Here is a 23,163-nt window from a genome sequence, read left to right as displayed (position 1 = left end):
CAACCTCAAACTCATGGGCTTAAGCGATTCTCTTGCCTCAGCCTCCCAAGTAGCTGGGATGACAGGCGCCTGCCACAATGCCTGGCTATTTTTTGGTTATAGTTGTCATTGTTGTTTGGCAGGCCCAGGTTGGATTCAAACCCACCAGCTCTGGTGTATGTGGCTGGTGCCGTAGCTGATTATTTCCTGTAGCCCTAGCTACAGGCACCAAGCTGATTATTTCCTTTTTTTTAATAAGAAATCCAGGAATTTTTTCCCATTTGCTCCCTGGTAAGTAAAATAAAGTTTATGAATACACTGTGACATTCTAAGGCAGGTGTTGATTTGTTTGTTGAACAGGCACATCCTCCACCAAAAGTACTTTTGCCTCATTATTATCCAATTGACAATTTCTCTGCTACACTTTTCAAGGAGAGCACTCTGACATAGAGGAAAATGTGTATGTTGAGAAAATGGCATTATAATGCTAATGCACCTTAGATTTAAAGAGTCCCTTTCTTCCAAAAAACTAATTTTGCATCAAAGAATATAAACTCATTGATCTTGTCTTTATCTCTGTTGGTCTGGATAACCCAGTTTATTAAATGATAACGGCCAAGACAAGGAAGGTGAAATGGCTTACACAGAATCATACAGATAGCTGGTAGAGCTGCCAAGAAAAACATCCAAATGTTTTCTTTGTTCAATACGTCATCCTGTATGAAGCTGTATTGGAGGTTATCCCTCATCATTGTAAGTCATCAGCTCATCTCAGGTCATTTCTAATGGCAAAGGAAATGAAGAGATAAATTCAAAACTTAATGAGGCTTTTCATAACATTTTTGCTTTTCAATTTGAAGATGAAAAATACTATTTTTTAGAGGATAAAGTGAAGGAAGCAGTTTCAGGTCTTTATCTACCAAAATAATACTGTATGTCTCTTGTCTCAGTCTTAGAAAATAAGCATATTTTAAATGACTAACTAAACATTGTGACTATGAAGAGAACATTAATTTTACTGCAGGTGAAAATAGTGCAATAGTATGTAGCAAGAGTGGAGGTAGAGGATATGGCTTCTAGAACTAGTATATATTTTCCTTCAAACTCAGCATAAATGTAACTCCAAGAGTGTAGTAGCAACTTTCCTTGTTGCTGAGAGATTATAAACCAATTTAATATGCAATTTAACCAATTTAATATGCAGGTCTGCCTGAGACTCATTTGACAGGTTGTTTGTTCTGCTCTTGCTAATGTTGCTACCTTGTTTCTAAGCAGACATTGGTCTAGGGGTGTATATTTTCCTCTGTGCTTCAAAATAGTTATGAATCTTCTGAAAACTAAAGAACTTGGATATTTCAAAGGTCTATTCTACATCAGCAGAAAAATTATATTGTGGGGATTGGGAAAGCAACATAGTGTAGACTTCTTTTTTCTGTAATTGATTTCCTTATCTCATTTTCTTCCTCTCCCTTCTTTAGTGAAGTTGTTCAAACTTCGAGAATAATTTAATTTCTTCTTTCTGGACCTAGTAATATCCTACAACCTACATCAGAGTTGTGATTTTTTTCTCCATGATACAGAGGGAGAATCAAAAAGATAAAGAAAGTACAACGAATACTGTGTTTACTAGAGTTTGAAATGTGGTTGCTCATTTTAGCCAATGTAATTTCAAATAGTTAAAAGCATTGAAATGAATTTTTGTAATGAGTTCATATCCCTAAGAACTAAAATTGGATATTTGGAAGAAAGTGAGGAAATGAGTTTCAGTTTTTTTCCTTAGCCAGAACATTACAAATTAAGGAAAGTGTGTACTAGATCATTTTATCACAGCTAATGAAACTTATTTTTCTCCAAAATTGATTTTTTCATCAAATATTCAGAGACTAAAATATACTATAGCATAATATACAATCTACTGTATCTTCTTATTTGAAATAAGAAGTCACCTTTATAGGTACTTAACAGAGTAAAGACGAGATTTTCTTCTGCCTTCACCAGCCCCCTTTCCCTTCTGCCTTGCCCCTCCTCCATATAGAATCCCCCAACTTGGATAGTCACTCCATAAAGTCATTCCTGCAGTCTGAAGGTTTTGCGGTTCAGTGTGCTCAAACAAGCTGATTTGCTTAAATTCAGTGCTTTGTGCCATTCCCATGAATCTGAGCTAATTATACTGCCATTTTTCAGGGATGTGCGTTAGAAGTCATGTGTGCCTAATTCTGAAAATGGCTTTTATATTAAGGCTCATTTAACCACTGATGGTTAGAAGTTGAGAGAGTTCATTATTCATGATACTTTTAGAATACAGTAATAGCATGGAACTCTCTTGCACTGCAGGCATATAAGACGTTATATTGTCAACCTCTCCCTTACTGGGAATGCTGCAATCTGGCTTACATTTTACTGGTGAAAAAGTCACTGAGACAATATGATTAGTCGTGAAAAAGAAAATCAGTGTCCAGCATGCAAAGATAGTAATAGGATAAGCACTTCCAATTGGATTTTCATAGAAGGGATTGATTTGTGTGCATTACTGGGTCTGTGTAAAATGGTGTCCTTTTGGCACTAGCTGAATATAAATTTCAGTAAATGTTTTTCCTTGCTGTAGATTCATGTAATACAGTGAAATTTTTCTGTAACTGAGAGGAGGCAGTGGTTGGATGTCTGTTAATAGCCTGAAAGTAACTAATGAGGATGTGCAGTTGGAACGATTGATTGAATAGCTGCAGTCCTGTGTGTTTCTTTCTCGCTTGCTCTCTGCAAGCTGTAGAGAGGGAGGGGGAAGAGCAAGACACCGGGAGGGAGCGAGAGAGAAAAAAAATGCTTTCTCTTAAGTGGAAGTAGCACGGATCCCAGGGGCCAGGAGGCCAGAAATGGAAGTTTAAACTGCATCTGTCTTTTAAAGGGAGAACAGCAGGAATCAAAATGTCAGTCTCCGGAGTCTCGATTTACTCCTTATTTTCTAAGATCCGGAAGATAACACAGAATACTTTTTTTAGGATGTGTTTTTTTTTTCCTTGTCCATGTTGAGATTATCTAATGTTATCTGAGAAGCTGGATTCCTATATGTCTGTCAGTTGAAGTGGCGATGGGAAGCAGTTGTGATAAAGGTATAATATGTATATATCATCTGTGTGTATGTGCATATATGTGTGTGTGTATATATCATTTTATGAATCTTTAAATGTAGCCTTAATACAGTATATAGTAACTAAACAGGAGAATTTCACATCATCTGCAAAATCATAAATTTGTTAGATCAGTTAGAACAGATTTAGGATTCCAGAGTAAGATCTTAGTAAGGTCATATTGCCGAACAAGGAAAAGCTGATCTATTTTTATATCTGCATAGGCATATATGTTATTTTATCTTGGCAGCAGCTTTCAGTCTTCTCATGGCCCTTTCGTTGCGGTCTAGTGAATCATGTTATCTGCACAGGACCGAACTTTGACCTTTGTGCAAACACTATCAACTCATGTGCAACACTAGACTTTTATTTTGTTCACAAGAATATTAGAAATTTCATTTCATTCTGTTAACTCCTACATTGCTGACAAATAGAAAAGTGGGTTGATAATACTATGAGATGTAAATATTAAGTGAACTTAAAAGTATTAATCATAGCTCAGAGGAAATTATTTTTTATGTATGCATGGATACAGATATAAGTTGTCACACTGAAGCAGATTCTTTGTGACCAAGTCTCTATAGTATCTTGATAGTTCAAACTCCACAAAGTATATAGAGATAGAATAAATATACCTTTAAATCACACTGACTTATTACAAAAAACAAGAATTTTACTGTTTAGTGAAAGATTCTAAATGTTAGCTTCTTAGTGTTTCAACTTTCCTTTTTTCCAGAGGTGCCAGCAGAAAGGTCCCCTCGCAGACGGAGTATCTCAGGGACCAGTACATCAGAGAAACCTAATTCCATGGACACTGCAAATACCTCACCCTTCAAAGTACCAGTAAGTGTTCGTTTTCTTTATGAGATTATTTTACTTTTCTCTTTTCTTCTTAGAGTTAGAGGTAGTTGTTAAGGAATGCAGACATTTTCTCTTAAAGAATTTCTTTATGATACTGAGATCAGGGGCAGAGTTATCAACATGTAGATTAACTATGGTTAATGTCTACTACTTTCAATATAAAATTAATTAGGTTTTAGAAAATATTTTCATATATGGGATATTTAAAGCATATAACTAGATACATTAAGTTCACATTCCTCTGAACTATAGAGTATAAATCTTTGCGGATGTCCTTTTACCAAATTGCTAAACCTGTTAAAATTCTGTGAAGATGCTGGTGGGAGTTTAGGGTTTTTTAACAGGGCAAGGAGGGGAATAGAAATTTTTCTGTTTCAGATTGTGAGCATAAGCAGACTCAAAGAGGGAGAGCACATTCACAGAGAATTAGTTGTGAATTCTAATCCCAAGTCTTGGTCTGTGCTTTGTTTAAGCCTTGACTATCTAAGTGCTTAAGAAACACCCTGAAAAAGTAACCCACTTAAACTGAGCAGGTACTGAGAATCAGTATTAAATACAAAAGAATGCTGAGATGGAAGGGCCATAAGTGATCAGGTCAACTGACTACTGGTTGTAGTCCTGATCTGGACCTTTTTGATATATTTCTGATTAACCCAGGTTTTAAATCATCTCTTTTCTTTGTTTATTGGGTAAGACATGCTTACTTACTAATCATATCATTTTATGAAAACTTATTATTTTTACAATTAAAAAGAATTGCTTCATGAAGTCGGTCGTCATTCTAGGCACAGTGAAAAACAGTGTAAGGTAGAAATAGACTTCTATTTTTTAAAAAAGGTGTTTTTTTCCCTTAATTGCTCCAAGTTAATATGATATGTCTTTCTTTGTTCTTTTAGTTGAGATACACTTTTAAGTAGAACTGATTTTTTATGATATATAAACTGATAGTCATGTGTAAGATAATCAAAATGGGTATTTAATTTTATCCCTGAAGAGCAAGATTTCTCCTTGTTGTATCTCAGGGCCTTGAGGAGTTGTATGTATTTGCTACTATAACACCTTTTAAATTTTTACAGATTTTTTCATTTTTAAAGATCACAAGCGTATGTTGAACAAATATGACAGGAGTTTTAAAATATCATATTTAATGCCTTTTGTGAATTTCTTTGTTCCATAGACATAGCTACCTATTTTTTTTCTTTCCCCTCCTTTGCTTTTTTCCCCCGCTGATGCAGGAATCAGTAGAATAAAACTGACTATCTATGTATAAAGTTTGGTGAGAAGATTGAGTTAGAATTTGAAGTTTTTACATAATCATCCTAGAACTGAATGACGAATTCTTAATTTTTTTTTCTTTTTTGCAATTTTTTTGGCTGGGGCGGGGTTTGAACCCACCACCTCCAGCATATGGGGTCAGCACCCTACTCCTTTGAGCCACAGGCGCCTCCCTGAATTCTTAATTTTTTTAAGGAAAAAAGTTAATAACTGAAGAAAAATATCCCTCTGTTTTTAGGATAACATTGAAGTATATCCTATATTGAGTCTGAAGTTAATGCCCAGGCTTTTATAATTTGAATTAATTAAGAATCATAATTTTCATTTGTATTTAAATAATACATTGACAAGTAAAGTTTAATAATAAGACTATTCTTGAGTAAAAGTTATAAAGCAATGATGGATCTACATGAAAGCTAGCACTGCTTACAAAACACATACTCAATTGTTAGTCTTTCAACAATCTCCTCCACCTTGGATTTTGAAGTAATGAGAGATGGGCCTCCTATTAGCAAATTGCAGTCACAAAGTTCATACACTATAGGCCCTTACCTAGACAGTTTTGAAAAATAACCAGAAGAGCACACTGATACAACAATTCAAAAAAAAAAAAAAGCAAGTAGAGGGAGGAGGCAGAGGATCATAAAAATAATCTGAATCAACTTGGCAAATAGCCTTACATTTATTAATAGCGCATTAGGGTACCATTATATTCCAGGATGGTGCATAGCACATGAAATTGACATTGATAATGATAATCATTGAGAAAAAGTGAGATTATATTTGTTGTGCTGTTTTTTTTTTAAGTGGGACTGTGTAATATAATGTGATACATATCCATTGAAAAGATTTAAAATCTTGAAGATATGAGATGTTTATAAAACTTATTACTCAGAGAGTCTGGTTTGCGAAGTACCTGATTCTTTAATCTTGCTGGATAATTTATGTATTTTTAAGAGAAACCAAAAACTGGATAAATGAGGCACTGCAGTACTTGGATGTCTCTGTAGAAATACATTGCATTTTTAAAATTTTCCTTATTATGCCAATATGAATTAGATCAATTAAATATATTGCTGATTAGAAGAATGTTTAATTTTCAGGTCACCTCAAAATATTTTATAATTTATATCACAATGGACAATGGAGCAGTACAAACTGAGCCAAACTTTGAAATGTTTAAGTAATTTATATAATATCTCAATGAAGATTGTTTCCATGTTAACTTTATGAAGAAACAGAAACAATATTTTAGCACAGGTACAAGGCATTCTGGGATTCAGACGTTACTATACTGATGAGCAATGGGCTCACAACTCATTGACAGCAAAAATAAATAAATAAATAATAGTGGACTCTAAAAAGGGCCTTCGTCTTTCCAGCTCCATTTTCACACCTTATACAAGCAGATGAGATAGATTTTAGTAAGTTCTGACTGAAATTATTTATAATGGCACATTTATTGAATGCTTTCTTAGGGCAGAGTGTTGCTAAATTCACCAGTTAATTTGTACCTTCTTGGAGTTTGTATGGTTTGATACCGGGGAAATGAACTACAATAGAATTTTTTACTCCCATAGAGCCTATAATCAAGTAGCTAGCTAGAGACAGAAAAATAATCAGATTCATGAAGAGATAGGTAAACCTAGTGACACAAATTATTAATAATCCAGTGGATAAGTTAAGGCTTTGACGAGGAGCAATATTTAAGCTGTGTTTCAAAGCCTGAAAGCATATAATTGACAGAGGAAGGAGAGTATTCCACATTGAGGAAATAGCATTTGGGAGAGACAGACTTCATGGGATGACTGATGCTTCCAGGGCATATAGAAAGCAAGGTGAGATAGGAATCAGAAAGTATGTGAGTAAAAATGGCAAGCGAGAAGGCTGGGAAGGTGGGTTGAAGCAAGACTCTTGAGTGGGTTGGTTTGTCAAGCTTAACTAAATTATGCTGGCTGCTGAAGCCTTAGAGATGTGTTTATTGGAATATATATCTTTGGCTCAAGAGCTAACAAAGTTGTATAAGTACTGTGAAATATTGGTAAATTACTTGGTTCTTCCCCCTCAGTGATTCCTTTTCCTCTTGCTGTCCCTGTCCCAGCCCAGGATAATAGGTAAGGAGCTATCATTCAATAGATGGCCAGCCTAGCACCCACCCTTGGCCCTTTAGCTGACAGTACTGATTTTTCAAGAGTGGTAGTTAGCCTTAGGGAGATCCAGAAGCCAGTGCAAACCTCCCACTCCTGGGTTCAAGCAGTCCTGCATAAGCCTCCTAACTATCTGGGACATGTGCAACTGCACCTTGCTGATCTTTTCCATTTTTTTTTATACAGACAGGATCTCCCTCTTGCTCAGGCTAGTCTCAAACTCCTAACATCAAGCAGTCCTCCTGCCTTGGTTTCCCGAAGTGCTAGGATTGTAGACATGAGGCACCATGCTGGACCAGATAATTTATTTAAGGATTTGTTTCTATGGCTATTTCTTTTTTTTTCACCCCAATGGCTATTTCTTTGAACTCATTAGGTACAAATACATATGTGTAGTTAGTTCACGATGCTTTTGCAGATCTGAGTTTTGACTGTTAAATGCTTCAGAAACAATTTTATTCATTTAAAGTTTTTGCCTCTTATAAAGGTCATGTTTCTCATTTTTTCTTTAATATCCTCCTAGATTTTTTGCCTTTGTATATTTCTGGTTTTTATAAATAAAACATCCATTGTAAATTTTACATGTTGCTAAAACCACATTTAAATGATATTACAGAGGTGATAAGGAACAATTTGGTAAACTAATGAAAAATTATCCAGGTATATACTTAAATTTAATTCAGAAAAGGGAAACGATCACATTTTGTAATTATATATATTTGTTTACCAATCCCTGAGTTTTGGGAACAGACTTTTCATATACTCTATTTATAAAGTGACTATTGATAGTTATGATTTTTTATCACCTATACTTTATGATATCTTCAATTTAGCTTTGGCTTAAGCGATAGCTGTTTGTGTTCCAGGCCAGGTGCTCGGCTGAGTGTTCTCTCCCCATGACACAGTGTTCTGAGTTGGCCTTTCATGTGAATATAACACAATGCATTGCAGCTGCTTCATTTGTGTTGGCTTTGAGCTTTGGCTCTGAAAGAATTCAGGCACTAAAAACATATGCCAAGAGAACCAGAAAGCAGAGGTAGTAGCTGTGTATTCCCTATCTAATTTTCCTTGTGCTCACATCCTTGTGATACTGAAGCATTACCAGTCAAATAATATACTAGATACAAAAGACAGTCAAAACACCCTTACACAGTGTTTAGAAGAAAGTACAGCTCCAAAAATTTAAAATGTAGACTAAGTTAAAATCCTACAGAAAAAGAAATGTTACGTTTTAAGTATCAAAATGTCAGACTTAGCTGGTATTGGTCTGTTTTGTATAGAATCTTCTATAATATCCTGTGTGTTTTTCCAAGTTAAACAAAGAGACAGAAAGTGTCTTTCTCTGACTTAAAGACCAGAAAGTGTTCATTGTCCAAATATGTGCTTTTCAACTATATAGCTATACATAAAAATCACCTAAGGAGCTTAAAACTATATAACAATCTTATACCAATCCCCTTCAAACCAGTTGAATCAGAATCTCTAGACTAGAATCTTTTTTTTTTTCCTACTCAATTGCCCTGGTTAGAATGCTATGGTATCATAGCTCACAGCAACCTCAAACTCTTGGGCTCAAGCTATCCTCTTGCCTCAGCCTACCTAGCAGCTGGGACTACAGGTACCTGCCACAACACCCAGCTAAAAAATCTGTTTTTTAAAAGGTGCCTAAAAGGAGTCTAATATGCAACCAGGGTTAAGAACCATTTGTCCAAAGGATTGATAAAATATTAAAGAAACTTATTTTAGTCAATGTCTTACTTATGAACATTGGCACTTCCTTTTGTGCCTTCAAGTCTAGCATAATTTAATAAGCACTATTTTCTTAATGATCTATTATTATATACAAATCGCTGCATTTTATATTAGTTGCACTTCTATATATTTGCCATGGGCAGTTTAGGAGACCATTCTTTATTTACAAAATAATTTGTTTTACTGTAGCACTGTGACCTCTGACCAACCTAAGAATCTCAGATTTAGGGATAAAATGATGAAATTGAGCTCATCAAGCTACAATACTATTCCAATTTTTGTATTTTTATTGCTTTCATATTCTAGATTACTTAAAGTTATTTCCCCTGATGTTTAAAGAGTCTGTATCCATTTTTTTCCCTTCTCTGCACTGACCATCTGCATAAAGTTAAAATAGGATCACCCTGCAGCAATACCTCTTTTAAATAAAGACTGTATTTATATTCATGTGTATGAATATATAATATATGAATGTATATTCATTTTTTATGTCTATCCAAGTGTTGTGACCAAAGGTAAAAATAATACAATAAACATAGAAATATCAGAAAAGAAGAATTATGGTCTGAAGATATTAATGTTAACTGTTACCTTTAAATCATTTTGTAATCAGAATGAGTATACTTTTAAGATATTTTAATATTAACCTGGAAAATGTAAAATTTAGAACTAAGACTCTTAGAGCAGAGAAAAAAGGAATATTGTTAGATATACGGACCCTTAAGGGGCCAGGGTGGGAATTGGCAAATACCTGGACGAAAAGAGAGTGCAGGCTTGTCAGGAAATACTGGCAAGACTCTAAACTTGAAAGAATCAAAGAATGAGGGAAACTTTCCTCAGTCCTTGGAAAATTCCAAAGGTAATTCTTTCTAGGAAGAAATAGGTTTACAGCATCACTAAGTAATGGAGATTCTGACTTGTCCTGCCCAGGGGAAGAGAGATGTTTGAGAGAAAGGATGGGATATACTCACTTATAGCTCATTCTTATAGATGTAAGTCCCCTCTCCTTTCGAAGTAAAGATATTTCTCCTCAGCCTTAATGGAAGAGGAAAGGCATAACACCCTTCATTTCACAATTAGAGATAAATGTTTTAAAGAACTAATGCCTACTTAATAGGGAATACATAATTAACCACTAAGTATAACTAATTTGTGTAACTGATATCAGATGCTTTCCCCCTTCAATTCAGAATCTAAAGATTTAGAAAAGAAAATTGCCAATTTCTTGATTTTGCTAAGATTAGTTATGCAAAAGGTATTTTATTCTTCTTAGCTGTACTCATACTCAGCAAAGTATGATCGTTGCTGATAAACAGTAATACTCCCGTGATACCTTCCTACCATAATAAGGCCCTTTAATTCTCTAACCAATGCCAGTACACTGGGTTTTGGTTTTATATTAAATGCTTTGTTTTATATTAGCATCGACTCAATTGCATTTTGAAGAAACCTCATACCAAGTGTATTTGGCACCTGTGGCTCAGTGGGTAGGGTGCCAGCTACCCACCCTGGCCAAATTGCAACAAAAAAAATAGCTAGGCATTGTGGCAGGCACCTGTAATCCCAGCTACTCAGAAGGCTGGGGCAGGAGAATCACCTTAGCCCAGGAGTGGGAGGTGGCTGTGAGCTGTGATGCCACGGCACTCTACCAAGGATGATAAAGTGAGACTCTGTCTCAAAAAAAATAAAATAAAATAAAATCACTATAAAATTTTTTTCTCAGACTTTTGAATAGCTGATAAAAGAAAAGCCTCCAAAAAGATTTAAATAGAAATTTTTCAAAAGCAGATATACAAATGATTAATGTGTACATTGAAAAGATATACAACATCATTAGTCATTAAGGAAATGCAAATTAAAACCAAAGTGAAATTCCACATGATACCCAACTAAGATAGCTATAACCAAAAAAGGGGACAATAATAAATGTTGGTGAAAATGTAGAGTAATTTAAACCCTCATACGTTCCTGGTGAGAATATAAAATGGTGTAGCCACGTTGAAAAACAGTTTAACAGTCTTCAAAATGTTAAACATTGAGTTGCTATATGACTTAGCAATTTCACTTGTAGGTATATACATAAGAAAACTGAAAATATATATACACAAAAGATGTACATGACTGTTCATAGCACCATTATTTATAATGGCCAAAAATACACACAACCCAAATATCCATCAGCTGTAGAATAGATATACAAAATGTGATCTGTTGATTCAGTAGAGTACTATTTGGCCATAAGAAGAAATGAAGTACTAACAAATGCCACATCATGGAGGAACCTTGAGAATATTGTGCTAACTGAAAGAAGCCAGACTTAAAAGGCCACACATTGTATGACTCCATTTATATGAAATGTCCAGAACAGGCAAATCTATAAAGACAGATTAACGGTTATCATAAGCCAGAGGAGGGGGAAATGGAAGGTGAATGTTAATGAGTGTGCGGTTTCTATTTGGGGAAATGAAATGTTCTGGAATTAGACTGTAGCAATGGTTGCACAACGTTTTGAATGTACAGAAACCACTGAATTGTACATTTTAAAAGGATGAATTTTATGGTACAAGAATTATATCAAAGGGCGGCACTCGTGCTCAGTGGGTAGGGCGCCGGCCACATAGACCCAGGCTGGCGGGTTCAAATCCGGCCCAGGCCAGCTTAACCAAACTGCAACCAAAAAATAGATGGGCGTCATGGTGGGTGCCTATAATCCCAGCTACTTGGGAGGCTAAAAAACGAGAATCACTTAAGCACAAGAGTTTGAGGTTGCTGTGAGCTGTGATGCCACGACATTCTATCGAGGGCAACATAGTGAAACTCTGTCTCAGAAAAAAAAAATTATATCACAATAAATAAGATATCTTATTAATAATTTTTATTGATTATAAATTGAAATATTAATGTTTTAGGAATATTCGGTTAAAGAGAGTGTATTTGGGGAAAGGACACCAAAATGCATTGCATAACATATTTGGCCGCTTATTATCTACAAATCTTTTTAGGTAATCATTACTGATATTTTTACATATTTGCATTTTTACACACTACCATAATTTTGCCTAGTATAATGTAGATAGTACTATATACTTTTATTCAAGAATGTAGAAATGGGGAAATAACATTTAGCTTTTTAAAAAAGCAAAGTATGGAGTTGTCATGTGAATTTTTTAATATTTACAAATTAACAAATTTTTGTGTCTTGAGTTACTTATATACTACACATGTATAGTATACTTTATAATTTCTTCCATAAGTTTGTATCTTTTAGTTTCACTTTTTTATCTTATATAGTCTACCTCTGCCTCTACATTCTTATGAGATGTTTTATATGTGTGCTTGTTTTATGGAATGATACTGAGATCTCATATTAAGAGTTGTTTTATTAGTAATGTATCACAAGAATGGAAAAGCAAGTATCCTGTGTACTCAATACTAATATGAAACCAATAGAGAAACAACTACACACACGCACACAGAAAAACACAATTAAATTCAAGTAAGGGTTAAGGGGCAGACGGAAAGGGAGAAGGGAGGAAGTTTGGTAAGCTCTCACCTAACGTGCACAATATAAGGGTATACAGTACACCCTTACTATAATGAATGGCTAAACTACAACTTTACCTAACAAACACAAACAATGTAACCTAATCATTCGCACACTCATATTAATCTGAAATTTAAAACAAATAGAAAACTTGAAGGTAAAAAAAGTTTTATGACTTCTATATAGCAATGAAATTAATGATGAACAAAGTAGGAAACAGAAGGGATGCTGTCTTGGCAAACTTCCCTTTAACTAACAATCCTCTGTATTCTGCTGAGGCTTGGAGCTGATGTCACATAGTAATGTAAACTAAGCTTGCCCTTCATTGCATTCGCTTAATGTTTTCCTAAAACTTTTTCTCTTGAACTTCTAACTTTGTAGTGCTGCAGATTTCTTCAGTTCCCAGAACCAAAAGTCTAAGATTCATTATATACTCTTCATAATATACTCTTCCCTTTCTCTCAGATTCAGTCACCAGATTTTCTTGTCTGCCTCTCTTCTAATTCAGCTACTTGGGAGGCTGAGGCAAGAAGATGGCTTGAGCCCTAGAGTTTAAGGTTACTGTGAGCTATGATGCTACAGCACTCTACCAAGCACAACAAAGTGAGAGACTGTCTCAAAAAAAAAAAAAAAAAAGTTTGGGTTTTTATTTCATTTTTTAAAAACTTTTATGTTGGGTGGCGCCTGTGGCTCAAAGGAGTAGGGCACTGGCCCCATATACCAGAGGCGGTGTGTTCAAACCTGGCCCTGGCCAAAAACTGCAAAAAAGAAAAAGAGCAATAAACTTTAATTTAAAAAATAAAAAAATAAAACTTTTATGTTACTGAATGTTTCATAGTCATACATCAAAACATTCTTATAAGTAAACTTATTGGAAATGCATGCTCAACAATATTTTATTCATTTTATAAAAAGATGAGAACTAATATGTGTACAACTTTAGCACTGACCTTTTTTTTCCTACTCTGTTTATGAAAATGATTTTAATCTATGAGTAGCATTCATGATTATCCAAGGATACATATTGCAAAGACACTAAGCACTTATGCCATAGTATCTTCATTATTAGTTGGTGATTTAAAATTAATCAACACTGTATACTGCTTTTTTTTTTTAAGGGTCTCTTTCTATGGAAGCCCTGTGAGACTGAGAATAACTCACAGGGACTGTCTTTCTTAGTTTGTTTCTCATTCAAAGTATAATTTTGGATGTGTACAAATGTGGTCTACCTTTCAACTCTAAAAATTTAGTGGGACCATTTGCAGTGGCACATTCCTGTGGTCCCAGCTTCTCAGGAGGCAGAGGTGGGAGGATCACTTGAGCCCAGGAGTTTGAGCTTACAGTGAGCTATGATCATGAACTGCATTCCAGCTTTATTAATTAATTAATTAAAGTTCAATGGGAAAAAGAGTACAGTCAGCAGAAGTGACGTTCAAAACCTGATAACCTGTCCTAGCTACCTGGGCTCATATGTTACGTACTCAGTGAGACCACTGTTACTCAGGAGCATTTTCCCATTAAAGTCAGGTGGCTACAATGAAAAAAAGCTTTGATCTCGCTTCTTATCATGTAATTTAGGGCCTGTGTCACTCTGCCTTTTTAATTCTGTCAGAGTGCTAGAGCTAGGATTTCATAGTACTAGCATTTTACTTTTTTGAGACAGAGTCTCACTATGTCACCCTCAGTAGAGTGCTATTACATCTTAGCTCACAGCAACCTCAAACTCTTGGGCGATTTTCTTGCCTCAGCCTCCCAAGAAAGGAGGGACTCCAGGCGCCTGCCATAACACCTGGCTATTATTTTTGTTTTGTAGTTGTCATTGTTGTTTAGCTGGGCCCAGGCTGGTTTTGAACCCGCCAGCCCCAGTGTATGTGGCCAGTGCCCTAACTACTGAGCCACGGGCACCGAACCAGTACTGGCATTTTTGACTTATACCTAGAATAGGCAAAGGAATGGTAAAAACTATATTTTTTTTAGTGTATGTTCAGCTAGCATCTCACTTGTATGACTAAGAACAAATTGATTTCCTCTAAGGTCTATGATTTCTTTTTCATAATGAAATATTACATATCTTTTAAAATCTTTAGATGTTTGCAGATAAAAAGGTACTATGTAGTTAGGACCAATTTTTGAATATTTTGCTGCCTAAATTCATAATGGAAAAATTGTTTGCAGTATTAGAAACAGTACAATTAAGAAATAGCCTCCAGATGTAATATAAATATGCCCAATAAAATCTTTTCCATAATGTATTTCTCTCTTCTTTCCCCACTCTTCTATTTTATACTTTTTTTAAAAAGTCTATACTGATAGACATTAGTAGAAAGTAATTATATTGTTTCATATTATACCTTTTCTCACCACCATCCATAGTATGGATTTTAGATGCCCTTTGTTTGCACCAGAGACAGTAAGAATTTTATTTTTAAAAAAATAACTAATAGGGTCCAAAGCTACTGTTCATCTTTGATGCTGTTATTCTTAGAATCCTAGAAATGAGAAATGGAAAACTTCAATTAAATTCATCTATTCCTTTTCCTCTGACAATGAAAAAAATGTCTTTTACATTATATTATCTGATGCTTTTTCAGGCTTCCATGATAACCTGTGGGAGACTGTCCAGTAGACAAATAGATCTCACTTTGGGAGAGTGTTATCTTTCTAGTTTTGACCTATAATTTCTCATTATTATATTCCTTAAAGACATCTTCTTTAATATTCGTACTCTGTGAACTTGAGTACGATTAGCACAGGGTCCTAAGAAAATCAGTGTATACCTCATTGCTAGGAACTGAGGTGATCTACAGAAGTGAATATTCCAAACTTTTCTTCTTAAACACCAGATTTGGTTTTAATAATCTTGAGGGCTTTTTCCCTCAAATGTATTAGATTTTTCCCTACTTTCTTAAGTTCAATTTTTCCTAATAAATTAGGTTATTATTAGCATCTCACAAATATATGCTAGGTAGCCCTTTGTGTGCTAAGCATTGCAGGTATACAAAAATGAGCTCAATTTGTTTGTTTCCTATTTGCCTTCAGGAGTTAAGATTCAGTCGGTAACATAAAATGGGAATAGAAATAATTACAGGTCAAGAAAGAAGAAAACAGTAGTGTAAACCAAAGGTCTTAGATCAGAAGTGAGAGAGACTGAGTCCAATTAGAGAAATCAAAAATGGCTTCTTGAGGAATTGGTATTTGAAATAAGTAGTATAGGGAAAATTGAATAATCTTTTAGAAAAAGATAAAATTAAATGTGTATTTCACACCTTACTCAAAAGTAAACAATAAATCAATTGGGAATCTACATATGGGGGGACAAAGAAGACATGCACCTCCTAAAAGAAAACATGGGGGTGGCGCCTGTGGCTCAAAGGAGGAGGACGCCAGCTCCATATGCCGGAGATGGCAGGTTCAAACCCAGCCCCAGCCAAAAACTGCAAAAAAAAGAAAACATGGATGAATTCCTTAACCTTAATGTTAAGGGAAAGCTTTCTATAATGATTATTGAAAAGCCAGAGGCAATTTAAAAAATTGCTAAATTTGACTATACAAAAAAATATTTTTAAAAAGTACATGGCAAAAAACAAAGTTAAAAGACAACCAATCGACTGGGAATGTTCATAACATGTAAAAAACTATTAAAAATAAAGGGACAAATAACCAAGACCCAGTAGGATAATTGAGATAAAAAAAGACATGAAGAGATATTTCTCAAATATTGTTCTGAACATAGGAAAACAATGTTTGCATTCACTTTAAATAAGAGAAACGCAAATTTTAAACAACATAGAAATACTAATTCACCTTTCAGGCTCACAAAAACCAAAGGATGGTGACAAATTTAGTTGTCCAAGTTATGAGAAATAGACACTTTTCGTACATTGTGGATGGGAAGGCAGACTGGTACAATCTTTATAGAAAATTTGGCAAGAGTGCATATATACAATTAGCTTTCAACCCAGCAATGCCATTTCTTGGAATCCAGCCTTAAGGTACACCTCCAACACTGTGAAAATACACATGCACAAAGTTATTCATTGCAGCATTGTTTGTAACTACAAAATATTGGAAGCAACCTGTATCCACATTCATTAAAGAGTAATTAGATAAACTATATAATGATCCTGCCTCAAAAATCTCCACAACTTTCACAGTTAGGATTAAGGTAAGGACTTTCAGATGGGAAGATTATCCTAAAGTAATCCAGATGATTTCAATCTAATCACATGCGACCTTAAAAGCTGAGACTGTCATAGAGGTGCAGCATTCTAGCTTTGAGGATGGAGGAAAGGGTAAAGTGCCAAGGAGTGTGGGTAGCCTTTAGAAACTGAAAAGAACAAGAAACAGATCGTCCTATGAGGAGGATCCTCCTCTTATTGAGCCTTCAAAAAGGAATGCAGACCAGCTGACACCTTGATTTTAGCCAAGTAAGACCTATGTTGGACTTCTGACATACAGAATTCAGATAATAAATTTGTGCTGTTTAAACCACCACATTTGGGGTACTTTGTTATAATGACAATAGAAAACATATACCATGAAAAATTGGTAAAGTTAGAATTAGGTCTATAAATTAGGTCAGTATGGTACCTGTGTTAATTTCCTAGTTTTCCATGATTATACTGTAGTTATAGAAGATGTTAACATTAGAAGGGAAGCTGGGCAAAGGAAAACTCTGTGTGCTATTTTTCCAGATTTTCTGTATCTAAAATTATTTCATATCTTAAGGGAAAAAAATCAGGGATTCTACCCCTTCTTAATATCCTTTCCCTATGCTATCTCATTAACATCTTATTCCCTGGATGGATTGCAGGGGCTCACATCTGTAATCCTAGCCCTCTGGCCTAGGTGAGGCTGGCAGATTACTTAAATTCAAGAGTTCGAGACCAGCCTGAACTAGAGCAAGACTGACCCTGTCTCTATTAAAAATAGAAAAACTAGCCAGGCATTGTGGTGGGCCCCTGTACTTCCAGCTACTGAGGCAGGAAGATCACTGAGCCCACTGTGAGCCATGACTTCACGGCACTCTAGCCTGGGTCAACAGAGTAAGAATGTCTCCAAAAAAAAAAAAAATTCTATTCCCTTAAAGAGTTGACGTTTATTCCTTATATATGTTTGTGAATTTCCAACCGAGCTTTCAACTTATGGTTCCCAAACCTTATGTCCACAGAAGAATTTGTTCATAAATGTTTATAGCAGCTTTATTCGTAATACCCCCAAACTGGAAGCAATCTAATGTCCATTACTTGGGAATGGATACCAAATTTTAGTATACCTATGTAGTAGAGTAAGAACAAAACAACTGATAGATGCAATAGCATGGATAAATTTCAGCAACATCATGCTAAGAAGACTACATACTTCATAATTCTATTAATATGACATTCTGGAAAAAGTAAAGCTTATAGGGACAAATCAGAATAGTGGTTTCTAAGGGCTAACACTAAGAGGAAGGGGCACAAAGAAATTTGGGGGGGTGATGGACATGTTTAGTATCTCTGTTGTGGTGCAATATATGTTTGTCAAGCTGTACTAACAAAAAATAGTGAATTTTGCTTTCTAGAATTTATACTTAAATAAATCTGGACTTTTTGGAGGGGTTGTTTTGTTTGTTTGTTTGTTTTGAGACAGAGTTTCACTTTGTCGCCCGCCCTTAGTAGAGTGCTGTGACATCATAGCTCTCAGCAACCTCAAACTCTTAGGCTCAAGCTATCCTCTTGCCTCAGCCTCCCAAGTAGCTGGGACTATAGGAATCCACTACAATGCCCAGCTACTTTTTTTAGAGGCAGAGTCTCACTTCTGCTCAGGCAATCCATCTGCTTCAGCCTCCCAAAGTGCTAGGATTACAGGCATGAGCCATTACTTCCAGGCTCAATAAACGTGTTTTGAAAGAAAAGATGTTTTGGCCAGGTGCAGTGGTTCATACCAGTAATCCTAACACTCTGAGAGGCCGAGGTGGGTGGATTGCCTGAGCTCACAGGGTCGAGATCAGCCTGAGCAAAAAGCAAGCCCTCATCTCTACTAAAAATAGAAAAACTGAGGCAGGAAGATAGCTTGAACCAGAGTTGGAAGTTGCTAAGAGATATGATGCTGTGGCCCTCTACCCAGGGTGACAGCTTGAGATTCTGTCTCACAAAAAAAAAGAGAGAGAAAGAAAGAAAAGATGTTTTAAAACATAACACATAGAAGTTGGAAGTAAAAGGTTTGAAATTAACAGGAAGATAATAAAAAGAAATCTGATACAATAGATGAAAATGAGTCTCTAAAATAAAGAACATTATTAGTAATAGAGAAAATGTGCTAGACATCTTCTCTTTTCCCCTCTAGCAAATTTTCACAAATCAACATACACAGGGTGGCCATAAAGTTCATGTTCATTTAAAATTGCACATGAACTTTATGGCCATACTGTATCTTCATAAGTCAGAACATATTATAACAATTATCTAAGACACATTTTATATTTGTTTTGATAATTTTAATGTTATTATATAGTATAGCAAGAACATCAATAAGTTAACATACCTCTTATTAATAGGTATATGCTTACTAATTTATGTGCTTTATATGTTTAAAAGTTTCATAATAAAAATTTTACTTTGTGTAATAAGAGAATCACATTGAATGCTTGTGAAAAAGTATCACTTTACCCCACACCCAGAGATTCTGATTCATTAGAACTAGGCTATAAAAACAATTATAATTTATGATAGGAGTTTTTTGCTTTCACTTTAGTGCTTAAATTTTAAAAAGGAAACAAAAACTACTGAGGGAAAATTACCCATATTGAAATTGCTTAACTATAGAGCACAACTGTTTATTATTCTTTCCCTCTGGAGTTTCCCCTTTTTCTGAACTTCCAATAACTGAAAGATAAACTAAGTAAAATATTACCGAATGGTAAACTTTAACATTTTCAGTTACTCTTTATTTTTCCCAATTAATTTTCTACAATTACATTTAGTTAACATTTATCGAATATCTGTGTGTTCCCAAGTTATAGTAAGAGAGCAAGAAAAGGAGTGATTTATATATGACATAGAGTTTTTTCCTCAGGTAATTATAACCCATGATAAAATGAACTGCAACAATATGTAAAATACATAGAGATTAATTTACTAATTAAACTAAAATTTGAAATGCAAGAATGAAAATAGTTCTCACCTGGGTCCTTTCTAGTTTCGAGGGTAGTGTTCATTTTCTTAGTGTGAGCTGTGTAGCATTTTAAAGAACTTCTATTAGAGTTACCTAATTTCTTAGCATTGTTCTAATATTGTCCTTAAGCCCTTGTGTGATCACTGATGTGAACAAGTCTCAAGCAGAATTAAAGCAGGGTCCTGTCACATAGCCTTGTAGTTTTATGTGGAAGGTGATAACATGTGTCTCTGTCTCTGCTTCTTCCCATCTTAAGGGAACAGCAGCAGTGCTAGGATGCCGACAAGTCAGTGTCTCTTATTACCACCACTGAGGTTTCAGAGAGCAGTTGGCATAGCAGCAGTTTTATTTCAGTTACCAATCATGCCCAGATAGCCAAGTTCAGTCTTCAGGGGTTACTCTAATTTGCAGGTGGTGAACAATTTTTGTAATTTTTATCTTAGCATTTACCATGCTCCAGAGAAAGGCAACATTTGACTTTTTCTTTCACTGACAGATGCTAATTTTAAGCCTTATTTTGAAAGAAAATAGTAAGTACCAACTAATCAATGTAAGTCATTTTAATCTACAATTTTTTTTTTAAATGATGAGTTATTTACTATTTTTGAGAATTGTGGATGGTAGCAACAGCATTTCAAAGGAAAATTGGGGAAGGTATGATTTGTTTTGAACATTTTCAGATTAGATTTGAGTCAGAAGGATGAAATTAGTTTATTTATAGTCTTTCTTTCCTTTGTTTCTATTTATGCTGTTGGATTCTTAGAATGCATGTAGAGGAGTATCATTTGTACTCTTCATATTTCTATAAGACATGGATACCATAATTTTATATGGAAGAGAGAGAAGCATTTTTGTCTTAGTATTCATCTATTTTTACATTTTATACTTGGGGCTTTTTTTTTTTTTATATTCAGTGACCATAGAATCAGTTACATATAAAAGTAAACTCAATAGGATTTGATTTTATTTTAAGTATATATATAACTACATGCATATAACTACATGCAAATTCTTATAAATAAGATGTCACACTGGTAATATTTTTGATTATTTTCTTCATTCCTTCATATTATTAATTGCCTTCCTACATGGTTCTTTGTGATCTAAATTCTATAGTAAAAAATATGTGTAGAAATTAGATATATGTTGAAAATAAGTTGTAGTGCTTAGAGTATTTAAAGAGAAATTAGAATGTGGAGAATTATTATAGCACAGTGGATAGCAAGGGAATCAGACTTCCTAGGCTCAAAGTTACTTGCCATTTAGCAGCTGTGTGACCTTAGGAAAGTTATATATCTTCTCTATAATCTTGGCTATTGAGATGTGTTCTACTCTTGGTGAAGAAAATGAACTGTTCATTAATTGCACATTCTTATTCAGAACTTTGCGTTAAATCAGTACATATTTGTTTTCATAGTTAAAGGTACTTCTCTCAGGAAAGCTAAAGTTTATTAATGACTGTTTTACATTGTTTTATCTCTCATTGTTGACTTCCTTAGACCGGCTTCCGCTCTCAAGTTCAAGTAAAAGGAGAGATCTTTACAGTGGCCTACAAGATCTGTGCAGTATCACCATCCCCTCTCACTGCCAGGACTGACACTATCCTGCTACTTTTCTGACCTCTTTTCCCACCACTCTCCCATTACTTTCTTCACATCAGCTGCACTGACTTCTTTGCTCTTTCTTGAACATAGTAGGCATGCTGCTGCCTTAAAGCTTTTTCCCAACCTATGCTTGTTGGCTGGAATGCTTTTCTATCTGATAACAGCAGGCTAACGCACCTTCTTGAAATCTTGACTCAAATGTAATCAATCCTTCACTATAAGGCCTACCCTAACCACTTAATGTCATGACTCTATTTTTTATGACATTTGCCTTTCACTTATTTCTTTGTTTATTGTCTGTCTCCTTCCACTAGTATGTAAGCTGAATGAAAGCAAGAATTTTTATTTTTTTGTTTACTGATGTATGTCAGCTTTCTTAGGTATATGACAAATAATAGGTATTCAGTAAATATTTGAACAAAACTTTTATTTCTTAGGTATATGACAAATAATAGGTATTCAGTAAATATTTGAACAAAACTTTTAAAATACAAAGCAGTATACTGGGTTTAAACCTTAACTCTATATCTGTAAACTGTGTGATCTATAGTAAACTACAGAATACCTACTTTATGAAGTTGCTGCATGGATTAAATGGTATTACATATTAGAAAGCACCTAGCCATTATTAATACTCAGGACTCTACAGTAAATCCATTCAGTCAATAAATGGTTACTGTGCTCTTATTGTATAGCAAGTATCACTATAGACACAAGGGGATACATCACTGAATGAAACAGCCACAAATCCCTGGTACTGTGAACTTTTTTCTGATTTTCTTTTCTTCCTTCAGTGCTATAGTTTCTAGGAGGAAAAAGTGTGTGTTCAACTAAACTATTCAGTAGTGTCTTACCCTAGGTTCATATTCGTTTAGTACTCTCTATTATTTTCTATAACACTTTTGTATTCAAATTATCTTACTCCTTTAAATTGCCCCAGAAAGAGGATATTTTAATCTTCCTTTTACAGATAAGAAATCTGAAATATGGAAGTTGTGACCAGTCTGTCATTCCCCTAGGACAGCATTTCTCAACCTGTGGGTCGCAACCCATAGGAACTGTATTAAAGGGCCGCAGCATTAGGAAGGTTGAGAACCACTGCCCTAGGAGGAACTGGGGCCAGGATTTAAAGCTACTCTTTCTCATTCAGAATCCCCTGCTTTCCCGTGGTGGTGCTTACACAGCACAAATACCAAATGACATTTATTCATTTAACCACATATTTTATCTTATTGATAAAACATTTATTGAACTCCTACTAAATGCCAGATATCATACTTGTTCTGGAAATACAGAGATTCTTTAGTCCTTGTTCTAAGGAGTTCAGAATTTAGTGGGGAAGCCTGATGACACATAAACAAGCATGCATGCAGTGTGCTAGAGGTAAGGCTAGCTCTATTTATTGATACTTGGATGTGCCTGATCTCGAGCAGGGTCAGGGCATCAGTAAAAGCACCCTGGAAGAGATCATGCCTGAGCAGAATCTGAAAGGAAGATCTGGCCAGGGAGAAGGGAAGGAACATGAGCAGTAGCAAGTGTGTGGAGAAGATAGAGAGTTGTAGGAATATAAAGTGTGAAGCAGGGAATGGCCATCTGATTAAGTCATAGAAAATAGTTAAGCTAGGGCGGTGCCTGTGGGCTCAAAGGAGTAGGGCACTGGCCCCATATACCGGAGGTGGCAGGTTCAAACCCAGCCCCAGCCAAAAACTGAAAAAAAAAAA

At 35.1% G+C, this 23,163-nt stretch overlaps 1 protein-coding gene across 1 annotated transcript in view; it reads left to right on the top strand.

Moving 5' to 3' along the window:
* RASAL2 (RAS protein activator like 2) overlaps nucleotides 1-23,163 on the top strand; it is a 205,499-nt gene that overhangs the window by 94,500 nt on the left and 87,836 nt on the right. The window contains exon 3 of the mRNA XM_023510786.1: nucleotides 3,841-3,947. Coding sequence (XP_023366554.1) covers nucleotides 3,912-3,947 — 36 coding nt within the window. The 5' untranslated portion in view covers nucleotides 3,841-3,911. The remainder of the gene's footprint in view (nucleotides 1-3,840; nucleotides 3,948-23,163) is intronic.

Source organism: Otolemur garnettii, unplaced genomic scaffold, assembly GCF_000181295.1.
Source record: "Otolemur garnettii isolate 467f Iridium unplaced genomic scaffold, OtoGar3 scaffold00016, whole genome shotgun sequence".
NCBI classification, from domain to species: domain Eukaryota; kingdom Metazoa; phylum Chordata; class Mammalia; order Primates; family Galagidae; genus Otolemur; species Otolemur garnettii.
Note: the sequence above shows the minus strand (reverse complement) of the source record. Positions and strands in the feature narration are given on the sequence as shown.